Raw genomic sequence first — 14600 nt, 5'->3', positions numbered from 1 at the left:
TACACTGGACTGAGAGGTGGGTGGGGGGTAAGGAAGTGGAGACAGTGAACTTTGGTGAGAAGGCAAGAAAAGCTTCATGGGAGAACCAAAGTGTCCCCCATTGACATTTATTAGAATTAGAATGCCCTATTCTACCTAATTTTCACTGTTTTGAAATCAGTCTGAGTCCAGCATGATCAGAAAAGCTGGAAGGCCTCTAATCTCTCTAAAAGCTGGAAGGAAACATAGAAATCTCCCAGCGCTGGCTCTCCTCCCACCTGTCACTGGAACGCCATTTTCATGGGGGGGGGACAATTAATTATCATCTATCATGCTCTTTAAAGATATCCACCAGGGGAAAGATCAGCCTAGTTTGTTAACCTCAATTCCATTTGTAGTTAGCAAAGGTGACTCTTCAAAGCATGGTGAAAACTTGCGGTGGGGGCCTCTGCTCAGACTCACACTGAAATTGTTTCATGGGTACTGAGGTCCTCATTTTGGTGTCACAGCAGGGAGAAGAAGGCCCAGAGACAGGAGACCTAGTATGGAGACCCCAGCTCTGCTCACTCACTGTGCAAACTGGGGCTAGCCTCTCTTCCTCAGACCTCAGTTTCTCCTTATATGGGATAAAGGGTCAGATGACAGTGACTCTAAATGTCCTACCAGCTTGGACATTTCAGGATTTCTATTCTACGGTGCATTTAATAGTCCTTTGAGTCCAATTGCTAGATGGTAAAACTAAGGTCCAGTCCCTCACTTCTCCCTTCAAATACATCTTACTCTCCAGACCAAGATTCTTGGCTTGAAATGGGACTTCTACACCTCTTCTGGTTCCCAATTACCTAAGGATAATAACTCAAATCTTCAGGTTGGCATTTAAAACACTCCATTATCTTGTTTTGCCCAACCTCATTTCCCACTGCCAGGCCTTTCTTCTCATTGTCTCTCAGATTTTGTTTCTGTCCTCACTGCTAAGCCTTTGTCTGTGCTGGACCCCACTCCCTAATACCTTTTCCCTGACTTTCATCTCCCTCAAAGTCCGGCTTACCTGCACTTGTGTATTTAGATCTAGCTTATGACAAGAGGATGTATCTTACTTATTCTATAGCTACTCTTTCCCCCAGTGCTGAGCATGCGATAAAATTCTCAGAGAGCCTAAGGTCCCTTCTCCTCTGCTGCCCTTGGCGTGTTGTACTTAAGTGGGGCTATGTTTTAGTCATTGGGATTTTCCTAGTTTGTCCAAGGCCCAGCCCAGGGCCTAGCATGAGGGACCCTCAACATAGAATGCAACAACAGGGCTGGGCTTAGTGACCAGTCAGCCCATCCACCCCCTTCTTTGCCACAGAAGGAAGTTCAGCCTGGGTTTGAACTCAGATCCTGGCTCCACCAATTACCAGCTGTGTAACGCTGAGTAAGTCACTAATCTGGCTTTGAAAAATGGGGAGACCAGGTGTGCCCACCTGCGTGGTGGGCTGTGAGGACTAAATATGTTTATACCTATACAGGCCTGGCACTGGGCTGGCTCCTAGTAGATACGTCATGTTACTCATGCCATCCAGGCCATCCTGTCCTCCTCTCATGGAAGGCACAGTATGCCCAAAGTCAACTGTCAAGGTGGGAGCACAGCTCTGCAGCCGGGTGGGTGTGAAATGTGTCTTTGGGAGTGGCAGGTGGGGCGTCTGGACAAAGTCCAGACCCGATCCTGCCCTGGCCAGTACGGATCCAAGCATAGGGTGCGTCCCCAAGGAGCCCATGGGCCAGCCTGGGGTCAAGGCTGGCGAGACGGCGGGGGCGGTCCCGGCCCGCCTCCCGGGGCACACGGCCTCCTGGCTTTTCCAAACAGTAGGGTTATGTGATTTTTGGGTCCTTCTGCAGCCACACCTCCAACCTGGCCTCAGAGATGCGCTTCAAGGAGGAGCTGTGACACTGAGCTACCTACGCAACGGCCATCACCGCGCCCCCTCCTCGGGCTCCGCAGTCCCCACCCCACTCTTCCTTCTCCCACCTCCACCTATGCGGCGGTAAAATGCAGCACTCACAGGGCGCCTGCGCAGTTCTCGGGCGGGGCGGCGGCGGCGACGGCGGCGGCGGCGGCAGCTATTTATAGTAGGTGACGTCACCTTGAAATAGACCGTTAGGGCCGGCCCGCCCTTCCCCCCTCCCACTCCCGCCGCTCCCCGCCGCCAGGCCCGGCTGCTCCCACTGCGCAGGCGTCCTCCATCCTCCCATCCCCCCGCGCGGCCGCCTCTCCTCCCTCGGCGGCGTCGGCGGCGCGAGCCACAGCGTGCGGGGCGAGCCAGCGAGAGGGCGCGAGCGGCGGCGCTGCCTGCAGCCTGCAGCCTTGGGCCGGCCGGCGAGCCAGTGCGCGTGCGCGGCGGCGGCCTCCGCTGCGACCAGGGAGCGGACGCACGAGCTAGCGGGCGAGCGGTGCGGGCGCGAGGCGAGGCCGAGCCACGAGCGACATGGGGGACCGAGAGCAGCTGCTGCAGCGGGCGCGGCTGGCCGAGCAGGCGGAGCGCTACGACGACATGGCCTCCGCCATGAAGGCGGTGAGCGCGCCGGGAGGCCGGGTTGGCCGGCTGGGGGGGCCCGGCGTAGGGGAGGGATGGGCGGCCGGGCGGCATCTCCCTCCCGGCCCGGGGCGACCCCGCGACCTCGCTGGGCGCGGCCGCCCGCCGGCAGCCCGCGCTTCCCGCGCCCGCCCCGCCATTTCCTGCGGCCGGGCCGGGGTGGGGTCTCGGGGGAGGAATGCAGCCCCACGAGGATGGGTGGGCGACAGTGGCCCCTTTCAGGCGGGCGGGGGTCGCCGCACACCAGCTCGGAGCCCTGGGTGGGGGGGGAGGGGGTGCCCGAGGAAACGTGAGAGAGCCACATTCCTCGTTCTAGACCGTTCTGCCCAACGTGGGGGCTCGCCTCCCTCTCGCCTTCCTCCATACCCCAACTCGTAATAAAGAATCACCTAGTGAGTGGCGCTCTGTCTCTCCTGGTTTTCTCTGCCACCACCTGAAGTCTGTGTGATCCCGATCTGTTACGCTCTACTCGCCGGAATCGTTCTCGTTCCATCTTCCCACGCCCGGGGCTGGCTTTGTGTGCGAAGACCCCCCACCCTGCAGTCTAGACGTGGACGCGAGCTGGAGGGCGGTGGGTGTGGGGCCCCACTCCCAGGTCTGATGCAGCGAGCATCTGCCTGGAGATTAAAATGAGACGTGACTTCTTGGCAAGACAGGGCTGTGTGCCTTTGCATTCCCGAGATCTTCGTAGATTGATTCTGCAGCTTGATTTCCGGTGAAGGACTCGTGCCCGGCCACACCCTAGCGCATACCGTGGATTAGACACCACCTGCATGTATGAGACTAAGAGTTCCGGTTATCCTCTTACTGTCCCTGTCTCTTAACTTTATTTTACCTTTTCTCTAAATGAACATTACTTCTCTGCGTCAAGGTCACACGGTGGTAGAGGTACAACTGACGGCCACCAGCCTGCTACGTTCAACCAGTGTACATCCTCCGGGAGATCTGGGAGGATCCGCCGGGGCCCCACCTTAGACCTAAAGATTCTGCAGCTCTAGGGTTGGGACTCAGAAATCTGCGCCCTAACCATAGCTCATGGCAATTTTGAGCGGGCTGAAGCCTGACAGTTACTGGCCCGAATTATGGCTCATTTGACCTTTTGCTGGCTTTGTGAGATTTCTTATAAATCCACAAATCGAGAGGCTCCCTAAAATTTCAGAATCATTTGAAGAGCTGCGTTGAAGGCTTTTGATATTAGTATCATATGAAATACGTTGCTGAGGTCAATATTGAGGATTTATCCAGCTAAGACAGACACTTGAAGAGATAGCTTTCCTGTGGTGTCCTTGTTTTAAAACATTGCACTAGGTGTGTTTGGAAACCAGCACTACCACTCATTTGTTGATAAAGGTGATCCTGATTTGAGCCCTGGCATGCTGTCACCGGTTAGTCTAAACCAGGGACAGGCTAGGTTTGGGATCTGAAGCCTTTGTAATTCAGGGGGCCCTCTTCAAGGACACAAATGTAAAATATTAATTTTGCAAATTTTATAGAATCTACTGTGAATACATTTCCTCTGAAGGGGTTCTGAGCTTAATTTTCTTTGGGATAAGAGCCACTTCTGTTCACACAGCAAGTCACACTTGAGTGAACGTCTTCTCCCCAATAATGGAGTGGTACTGGGATTGTGCAGGCTGAGGCCTCTAGACATTTTAGTGAGGCCTTCGTTCACCCTGTGAGTGGGGCTTGAATAAAGGTGAATTGAGGTTAAGGGAAGATGGCTAGAAAGGACATTCTGGAGCTCTGGGAAACCTGAGGCAACTTGAAATGGGAAGTAAGGAAAGGATTGAGAGATGTAACCAGAATGAAATACAGTTTGGGGAGAGAACAAAATTGGCTTTCTGGGCTTCATAAGCAGGCTTGAATAATGCTATCCTGTAGCTAGAAACTTGTGTTCACAGATTTTTTTCTGAGGCTTAAAGGTAGCATTTTGCAAAGTAATGGACCCTCCCGTGTGTTGAGAATCTGTAATATCTTATCTGAAATGATTGATGGGTTGGATAAGCCATTCAGCATTGAAAAATCAATCCAAGCTCCAATTATGTCATCTGAGAATTGTGATAAACCATTCCTTCAATGTAACTCCTTTTAAAAAGTCAGAACTTTTTTTGTCATCTAAATTAATAGAATATATTCATTGGAAAGGACTTGGCAGGGTTCGGTGGGAGACAGTTTCTTATGTTTTACCTATTAAGTTGATATTTGTACATTAAATTCTTAATGTTATTGGGAAGACTCAGCCCCCATTTTATTAATACCGTAGGCTTAAAGTCGAGCTTTTGGAAAAAAGGAATTCTGGTAACCTTTTTATGTGGGTTTTCTTCAGGGTGGTGGACAGGTAAGTAGACTGCTCTAGGGTGGACAGGGAAGCAACCTGAGTGAGATGTTCTGATGTCACCACACTGTAACCTTGAACTTTAACATCTCTTGGCTTCGAGTCTTTTGAAGTGTAAAACTAGTAATGTTGGTGTTGCTATCAAGTCATTTTTCAGTCTTATTCTTCTAACTTGTTTTCTGTTTTCTTTATAATTTAAATGGTCACCTAATAATGCCTGCCTGTAATCATTGATGTTCCTTATGCTACCAGTGTCACCTGGAGGATGGTGTCGGTAAGCTTTAAGAAAAATCATGCATATTGGAAACAGTAGTGTTGCCTCAAATCATTTGAGAACTGCAGTTCCCTGCCTCACCCCATAATGTGAGGAGGCAAGAAATGCTTTTGAAGTGAACTAAAGGAGTGTCTTCAAGATCTCCTCATCTCATACCTAGCAGCTTGCAAAGAGTGAAACAGTGGGAAGAAGCATTGTGAAAGATTAAGAACCCAGGTCCTCTCTCTGCTGGGCTTGAAATGACCTTACCCAAACATAACCTCTGGGGACGCCTGGGTGGCTCAGTCGGTTAAGCCTCTGCCTTCCACTCAGGTCATGATCCCAGGGTCCTGGGATCGAGTCCCACATCGGGCTCCTTGCTCAGCAAGGAGCCTGCTTCTCCCTCTGCCTGCCTCTGTCTCTCTCTGATAAATAAATAAAATCTTAAAAAAAAAAAAAAACAACATAACCTCTGAAAAATGGATATCATACCATCTTATAAGAAAGTGAAATAGGGGCGCCTGCGTGGCTCAGATGGTTAAGCGTCTGCCTTTGGCTCAGGTCATGATCCCAGGGTCCTGGGATCGAGCCCCACATCGGGCTCCCTGCTCAGCGGGGAGCCTGCTTCTCCCTCTCCCTCTGCCTCTCCCCTTGCTCATGCTCTCTCTCTCTCTCTGTATCTCTGTGTCTCAAATGAATAAATAAAATCTCTGTGTCTCAAATGATTAAATAAAAAAATGAATAAATAAAATGAAATAAACCTATAAAGGGGGATAAAAACGTCAGTGCATTAGACTTAAGTGATTTAAGGAAAGAAGGTAAATAACCAGATTTCTGGTGAATACTCATGGGTGGACATCATTCATGTCTCTTACTGCCTTAAGTCATCTTTTTATATTAAAACATAGATTGTAATTGTGAATTTATAAAACATTAAAATTATTTGGGATAGCATGGTGTGTTTTAACATTGATAGAGTTGATTACAAAGTTGACAAAGGACAGAAATACATCTGAAGGACTTGAAGAATATCTATAGAAATCTTGAGTGCAGGAAATAAGGCTGCAGCTTAAACAGTTTGAGAGGAAGAGGCACTTGGCCCAACCAGTGGCAAAAGGCTCTTATTCCAACAGCTGTGAGATTATGGGAAGTGGGGGAATGAGCAGGTGGTGTATAAAAGTGGAGAGCTCGACTGAGTTTCTCAGGGTGAGACCTAACCCGTGTTGCAGATATTAAAACTAAGGATGATTTTGAGGTGTACCAAAATTGTGGTTAGTGTGAAATCTCAAAGCCACATCAGTACTGTAGTTTGAAATATGTATAAACTAGAGAGTACTATTTCCCACTAAGTGGTCATTTGTAACGTAAGTATTGCTTTGCCATGTATTGGCTGAGGAAGGAAAGAAGGTTCTGGATTCTTGCAGTAGCCTGAATTAAAAGGACTTCAATTGGTGAACAGTTCACAGAGCTTTGAATTTCATATTAGTGGTAGAACGCAGTGTCACACTTCCAGAAATGGTTTGGAAGGAGATACCCCAAATGTGTTTCCTGTGTTACAATTTATCAAGTTTATGGAACTTACATTTTACTTACTAGGCATTCAGTAAATGGTAGTTGTTACTCCCATGTATACATTCTCATTTAATTTTCATAACAACTTTGGATGGACTGACTATGGATAATTGTTAACTTCGTTTTACAAATGAGATTTAAAGAGGTTAGTTTTCTCGAGGTCAGGTTGTAAAGCCAAGACCTGAACTCCTGAATTTAGAACTCTCACTTTATAACCACTGTATAATGCCCATGAGACTAAAGCATAATATACATAAATTTTTTAAAGTTTTATTTATTAGAAAGAGCGTGTGAGAGAGGACGAGTGGGGTGGGGTGGGGAGAGGGAGAAGCAGGCTCCCTGCCAAGCAGGGAGCCCATTGAGGGGCTCCATCCCAGGACCCCGGGATCACGAAGGGGATAATATTTCTAGTATACATTCTGGCATTAGTCATTGTTGGTGACTAACTTGCGGGCCCTTTACACAAGTGGGCTTAGTGAACAAGTAATTTCATCTATCAGATGTAAGTCATTTTTGCCAAGTTTGATTAAAAACAGAATCTACCATGTATGGTTCTTAGCTATAGCAGGGGAGTGTAGAAGGCAGACTCACACATTTGGATTTGCTTGTTCTCCTGAAGACCAGGAGTTTCTTTTAGCTTAAGAAGTAAAGTATTAATTGAATTTGAATTCCTGCTATGAGTTAAGAAGTGCAGAACTATGTTAAATTATATTCGTGGTATTTTAAGAAATTGTTTCATATCCTTGGCACCAGTTGTTTTTCCACAATTTTTTTTTTTTTTTAGTCTATTTTATAAGCCGATAGGCCCTAACATTTCATTGTCTGGGTTATTGGTAAAATTCCTTCCAGCGTCCAAGTTGAGGACACCCGTCTGCTGCCCCACCGTTCGGATGCTCTTCCCACTCCTCGCTGCAGTGGCTTTCCCGTTGTGGTGGTGGGTGGTGGCACTTCCCTGCCATCGGAACCTGGCACAGCTTCTGAGGCTTTCCGTGTTGGTGCCTCCAGGGACAGTAGCATGCAGTGATGCCATTCAGATGGGTTGTATTTAATCCCTGCCAATCCCTACAGAAATGTTCAGTTATGTCAAGAGTAAGAAAAGGCAGTCTCTCCATGATAACAAAGGTGGCTGTTTTGACTAATGTTAAGCTTTGAGTGGATATTAACTACCTGAACTCATCGGCTCTAAGCTTGAAGTTTAGCTTCTCTTTGGCTTTCTAGAACTGCAGCCTTGCCCTAGTGAGGACAGGGAGTGGTCTATCCAGGCCTGGGCAAGTGGTGACAGATGGGTACTTTGCCATCTTGGGACCAGGCAGAATCTTCACTCGGAGGGTAGTAAATTGGGGAAGAGTCAGCCAAAAAAGCTTTCATACCCTGACTCACTATTTTTTTTCCTTTTTCTTTTTCTTTCTTTCTTCTTTTTTTTTTTTTTTTTAAAGATTTTATTTATTTATTTGACAGAGAGAGACAGTGAGAGAGGGAACACAAGCAGGAGGAGTGGGAGAGGGAGAAGCAGGCTTCCCGCGGAGCAGGGAGCCCGACGCGGGGCTCGATCCCAGGACCTGGAATCATGACCTGAGCCGAAGGCAGACGCTTAACGACTGAGCCACCCAGGCGCCCCTCTTTCTTTCTTCTTAAAAGATTGTATTTATTTGACAGAGACACAGCGAGAGAGGGGGAACACAAGCAGGGGGAGTGGTAGAGGGAGAAGCAGGCCTCCGCTGAGCAGGCAGCCGGATGTGGGGCTCGATCCCAGGACCCCGGGATCATGACCTGAGCCAAAGGCAGATGCCCAACGGCTGAGCCACCCAGGCGCCCCTCTTCTTTTTTTAATACATACCGGACTCTGCCCAAGAAGTTTAAAGATTTTATGATGTGGTTATGTTTACCTAATTGTTCACGAGAATCGTTTTCTCCTGTTGTAAACTCTTATATCAAAGGCAAGCTTGTTGGTAGCAAGTGGGTGTGGGTAACTATAAAAGATGGGATAGTAGTGGGTGCGTGTAGCTCTGAAGAATGGGAGTGCCCTTTCGGAGAAGTAACATTTACCCTGACTTTGGCAATGTGGCCTGGCTGTCCAGGGGTGGCATTTTTTGTTTGCTCAGTATTACTTTTGAGGTTGGATGTTTCCCAGATTAAGACTTTAAGTTTTCCCAAATAGTCCTTGTGCTATTTTTGGCAGTGGATCTATTTTTACTCACACATAGTTTATTGCCTGGTGAGTTAGTGGGAGGAGGCCCTTAGGGATTTTTGAGTAAGCGAATGGTGTCATAGGAAGATAAATGAGTTAGTAGCCTATCAGATTATTTGTAACTTTGAGTACTGTGTAGTCCTAGAGCAGAGGAAATGGGGTGAGGTGAGTGCCCCCGGGCTGGGAGTTAGCACAGCCAAGGCGGCGGTATGCTAAGGACATCAGTCAGGACATTAGTCAGGTGGCTGGCCTGGTGTCCAATCCTTAAGGGAGGTGGAGAGATGGGCCTTTAGAAATGGGAATGGTCCACCAACTTAAGGTTTCCAAAGTGTGTGAGTTGGATTAAGTGGGGTGGGAGGTGGGCAGGCAAACAGGAAGGCAGCAGGCAGAGAGGCTGTGAACGGAGGTGAGGAGTCCCTTAGAGGTGGTGCTGCCCCATGAGGAAGTCGTGTTTGGAATGGCTGCCCTGAGGGTAGCCGATGGGGGGCAGAAATGAGGCTGTGTTGAAACTGGCTGGAGTAGAGAGCAGGTTGAGAACCATTGGGCAGGTCTCTTTATCTGGAAAATTCTGTGTCTTGTCTTTGCTTCACGTTCCCAGTTAGAAACCATTTGGAAACTTCTAATTGTAAAGCTGCACTAAATCATCTCCCCAAACTATGCGTGCAGATGACCATCCAGCTGCTTTAGTACCGAGGGGTTAGGACTACTAGTTACGTTTTCCTTTCTCTTGCGCTACATTGCCTCCCAGTGTCTGCTTCTCTTGGTGTGTGACCCGACTTTCCTTAGCTCTCCTGCCTCCAGTAGTCTGGAATTTGAAATATTGGGAACTGGTGCTAAAAATCAAGACTGGCTGTGGATCTTGTTTGTTTTAATAGGCCATCTGATTTCACTTTGGTCTATACTTTTCCAATCTGGGGAAAGCTCAGTTTCCTTTAGTTATCCAATCAAGTAATAAAATGATCTTCCTTCCATAAGTTTCCCTTTCCTGAGTTGTAACCCAGGAGGATTAAAAATACTATATTTAAACGTATCTAGTTATTTCCTAGTTAGGCCCTGGCTGGGGTTCTAAGAACAATGCTTGCTTAGCTGTTAGTCACACTCAGCTGATGCTGATAGTGATTCATTCAGACTGGCAGGAAACCAGATGATTGTTACATAAACACTAATACTCCTAGTAAATGATTTTTCATGTGAAGGTGTCATTATAAATATTGCCCAGGAGCCTTTTTGGGCAATTTATTGCTGATGGAGAAGGGCCGCATGAATTCCTGAAACCTACAGAAACAACCAAATTTCATTTACACCAATACCAACCTCGTGCCTTTCCACACCTTTTATTGTTGCTCAGGAAAAACAGAATCCTAGAGTATTAGAGCTGAAGAGGTCCTTGGAAATCGTTTAGGCCAGTGCCCCTTATTTTACTTTTGATCCCCAGACAAGGTCACATAGCTAGCTCAGGCTAAGCTCCAGATTTCTTAGGGTTTTTTGTGGGTTTTTTTTAGTGATGATAATATCTATTGTACAAACACCCTGGGTGATAAAGGTGTTCTGTATTTCACATATGCACTCAATTTTAAAGATACACTCTGGGGAGTTACCTTGGTGTGTCTTTGTGAACCTAACAAGCAGCTTTATTAGCCACAGGGTGAAATCTTAGTGACTCCTTATAGATATCATTTGCATTTTAATGTCAAGTGCCCTTAGATTGACTTATTGCAGGAGCTAAGGAGCTCTGGAATTCTGTGCTTGCCTCATGTTTTACTGAATATTGCCCTGGAAAAGTGAGTCATTTGAGAGGATTCAACAATCAGATTTGTCGGAGGATTCAAGATGGAATTTTAATTTATAAGGGTTTCTTCCTAAAAAGACCATATTAACAAATATAAAGTCTCTTTATATTTCCAATAAACAAATGTGAGCATGTGTTTGAAGGAACTCACTGGAGAAGAAAACCATTGGGGTTACAGGTCTTCACCTGGATTTGAAGGGAGCATGGATTTGGAGTTAGTAGAGAGATTGCCTGGGACTGGGGCAGAGCACTGAGAAAAGTGTGGAGACCACTCAACCTCTGTGTGAGGAGGAATGAGGAACCTGGTTTGCAGGCAGCCCTCCTAGGGGATAGGCAGAGGAAGCCTGTAGCCAAAGACCACACTGAAGAAAAAAGTGGGGTTGGTTTGATTGAGTAGGCAGAGGTGGAGGGACAATCCCAGGCTAGGGATTTGTAGCAAAAGAGTAGGGGTGCTGGGGACAGGGAAATGGGGGAATTGTTGGTATTTTTATTGGGGAGGGGGTTGCTAGTAGACAATGAAGAACTTAGCACAAGTTTTCTAATTTTACACATAATGATTATATTTGTTGCTTATGTTCTTGAGTTAATTTTTTTGATCTTTAGAATTTCTGATTCTTCACTGCTCGGTCTTTTCAATCCCTGTTAAAGCATGTCTGTTTTAATATGCTGTTAATAACTTTATCCCTTGAACCTGGCCCTTACAAAACCCTTTCCCCTCAATTGCAGGAGTTTCTGTCCTTATAGTTTAAGTAATATTTTTCTTTGTTGAGTGTTGTATGGTTTCCTAAATGTTTTTCTTTTTCTTTTTTTCTGGAAATTAAAGACATTTACCAGTAAGTCATATAATTAAGGATTCCCCCTACTTTATAGAGGCCAATTTAGAAAATTAGTGGCTTTGCTGGGGCCCAGACCCAGGTTTTTCTGATTCCAAGTTTGTATTAGTTTCCTTGGGCTGCCAAACAAAGTACCACAAGCGGGGTAGCTTAAAAGAGCAAATTATATTATTGCAGTTGGGAAGGTTAGAAGTCCAAGATCAAGGTGTCAGCAGGGCCATGCTCCTTCTAAAGGCTCTAGGGAAAAATCCTTCCTTGCCTCACTTTTTAGCTTCTGGTGGCTCTTGGTAATCCTTGGCGTTCCTTGGCTGGTAGACCCATCACTCCAATTCTGCCTCTGTCATCACATGGAATTCTCTCTGTGTTTGTGTGTCTCCAAATCTCCCACTCCTTATAAGCGCACCAGTCACTTGATTTAGGATCCACCCTAATACAGGATGACCTCATCTTGACTTGATTATATCTGTAGAGGTCTTATTTCCCAGTAAGTCACATTCATAGGTCCTGAGGTTAGGACTTCAGTGTAACTTTGGGGCACACAATTCAACAACACAACAAAGTCCAGCGCCCTTTTTACTAAGTACATAGCTGGCTCACGTGGAGTTGGCATCATGAACTACCTAAAGAAAGTTACAGCTTATGAAATTTAACATTTCTCCTAAAAGTAATTGGTGCTTCCATCCTTGATGGCCAGTCAGGGTTTCCTGACTGGTAGGTCAAAGTAGCGCTTACTGCTGAGTAACTGCTTCCTTTTAGCAGAGGCTGGGGGCAGGTTCCTGTCACTAATGTATCCATTTGGATTGGGGGAGGTCTGAGTGTACCAGTAGGATTCTCTTGTGTAACCACTCAGGGCAAAACTCTGGCCACTTGACCTGTGTTTGATCTCATCTGTGAAGCTTTTATCTGTTAATATGTATTTGAGGGAGGTGTGATTAGTTCTTTCTAGAATATAAAGTTGGAAGTAGAATCTGGAATGTACTTCCAGTCTATAATCTTAAAACATTTGGCAAAGGACTTGTATGATCTTACTGTTGACGATACCTTCTGCAGAATGGCTGAGACTCCTGGCTTTTTCATCCACTGCTGTGTACCTCCACAGTCTTCCCATGGTTATCTATCCCCATACCTCTACCAAGATGAAGGCAACATCTTAAAAAGCCTGAATTACGAATTTCTCAAATCCCTTATCACTGAATATTTTGTTTCAAGTATTTATTTCTTTTTAGACTACAGTCTTCCTTCAGACAGGATCCATTGATTGATCCATCTGATTGATTTTTCTCCAGCTTGTCCACGCTGGCTTGAGAAGGGTTGTTGATTAGGTTCAAAGGAAGATTTCTTTCTAAGATTTTTGGATTTGGATCTCAGTGTTTATCTTTTGGGGATTTTGCAGGTGACAGAGCTCAATGAACCTCTTTCCAATGAAGATCGAAACCTCCTCTCTGTGGCCTACAAGAATGTGGTTGGTGCCAGGCGATCTTCCTGGAGGGTCATCAGCAGCATTGAGCAGAAAACCATGGCTGATGGAAATGAAAAGAAATTGGAGAAAGTTAAAGCTTACCGGGAGAAGATTGAGAAGGAGCTGGAAACAGTGTGCAATGATGTCCTGGCTCTGCTTGACAAGTTCCTCATCAAGAACTGCAATGATTTCCAGTATGAGAGCAAGGTATTTTACCTGAAAATGAAAGGCGATTACTACCGCTACTTGGCAGAGGTAGCTTCCGGGGAGAAGAAAAACAGTGTGGTCGAAGCTTCTGAGGCTGCCTACAAGGAAGCCTTTGAAATCAGCAAAGAGCACATGCAGCCAACGCACCCCATCCGGCTGGGTCTGGCCCTCAACTTCTCCGTGTTCTACTATGAGATCCAGAATGCACCCGAGCAGGCCTGCCTCTTAGCCAAACAAGCCTTTGATGATGCCATAGCTGAGCTGGACACACTAAACGAGGATTCCTATAAGGACTCCACGCTCATCATGCAGTTGCTGCGAGACAACCTCACCCTCTGGACCAGCGACCAGCAGGATGAAGAAGCAGGAGAAGGCAACTGAAGAGTCTTCGGGTCCTGGGCCCTTCCTTCACCCACCACCCCCCATCATCACTTGATTCTTCCTTGCCACAATCACTAAATATCTAGTGCTAAACCTATCTGTATTGGCAGCACAGCTACTCAGATCTGCTCTCCTGCCCCTTGGGAAGCAGTTGCAGATAAATCTTCATGGGCATTGCTGGATTGATGGTTGCTTTAAGCCCTTAGGGGCTCCCTTTTCGAATTGTGCAGACGAGTGCATTCTGAATGAGGCATTCTATGCCTATTGATCTATGTGAAATCCAAGCAAAAGCAATGGGGAAGTTTAGAAAGGAGAATTAGCCAACACAGGCTACGATTGATATTTAAATGATCCATTTAAAACAAGCTGATAGTGTTTTGTTAAGCAGTACATCTTGTGCATGCAAAAAAATGAATTCACCCCTCCCACCTCTTTCTTCAGCTAATGGAAAACTGTTAAGGGAAGCTGATTACAAAGAGACCACTCCTCCTTTCCATCAGCTTTATAATAAACTGTTTAATGTGAGGTTTCAGTAGCGCCTTGTTTTGCCTCTTTAAATTATGATGTGCACAAACCTTCTTTTTCAATGCAATGCATCTAAAAGTTTTGATACCTGTAACTTTTTTTTTTTTTGGTTGCGATTGTTTAAGAATCATGGATTTAGTTTTTGTAAACTCTTTGGCTATTGTCCTTGTGCATCCTGACAGCACCATGTGTGTCAGCCCACGTCAATCAAGATGGGTGATTATGAAATGCCAGACTTCTAAATTAAATGTTTTGGAATTCAATGGGTAAATAAATGCTGCTTTGGGGATATTCTGCCTATGTGTGTGGTTTTCATCCCCCCTCTTCCCCCAAGGAACTCTCTTAACAGGTTACCATTTTTAATCCTGCTTTTAGTGTCTCAAACACTGAAGCATTTTTGGCATAGTAAGTTTTCTTGCTCTCTGATTCCATTACACATTTTGCAGTATACACATTAGACTCCTGAATTTTCAGTTGTTTTCTGTGAACCCAGTCCACATAGCCTCTCT

The 14600-nt window shown here is 46.1% G+C and overlaps 1 protein-coding gene across 1 annotated transcript; it reads left to right on the top strand.

The window, feature by feature from the left end:
* The first annotated feature begins 2234 nt into the window (after nucleotides 1–2234).
* YWHAH (tyrosine 3-monooxygenase/tryptophan 5-monooxygenase activation protein eta) lies at nucleotides 2235–14380 on the top strand. The gene is made up of 2 exons (XM_036074625.2): nucleotides 2235–2528; nucleotides 12913–14380. The coding sequence occupies exons 1-2, from the start codon at nucleotides 2442–2444 to the stop codon at nucleotides 13564–13566; spliced, it is 741 nt and encodes a 246-aa protein (XP_035930518.1). The 5' UTR covers nucleotides 2235–2441; the 3' UTR covers nucleotides 13567–14380.
* Nucleotides 14381–14600: the final 220 nt, after the last annotated feature.

Source organism: Halichoerus grypus, chromosome 13, assembly GCF_964656455.1.
Source record: "Halichoerus grypus chromosome 13, mHalGry1.hap1.1, whole genome shotgun sequence".
In the NCBI taxonomy this organism is placed as follows: Eukaryota; Metazoa; Chordata; class Mammalia; order Carnivora; family Phocidae; genus Halichoerus; species Halichoerus grypus.
The sequence above is the reverse complement of the archived record's forward strand: the minus strand, read 5'-3'. Positions and strand labels throughout refer to the sequence as shown.

What these genes read in the sequence shown, in the direction of transcription:
- YWHAH (XM_036074625.2), top strand. Translation starts at nt 2,442, where the DNA reads ATGGGGGACCGAGAGCAGCTGCTGCAGCGGGCGCGGCTGGCCGAGCAG. An exon ending in TGGCCTCCGCCATGAAGGCG is followed by an intron (nt 2,529 to 12,912) that starts GTGAGCGCGCCG and finishes GGGATTTTGCAG; the next exon opens with GTGACAGAGCTCAATGAACC.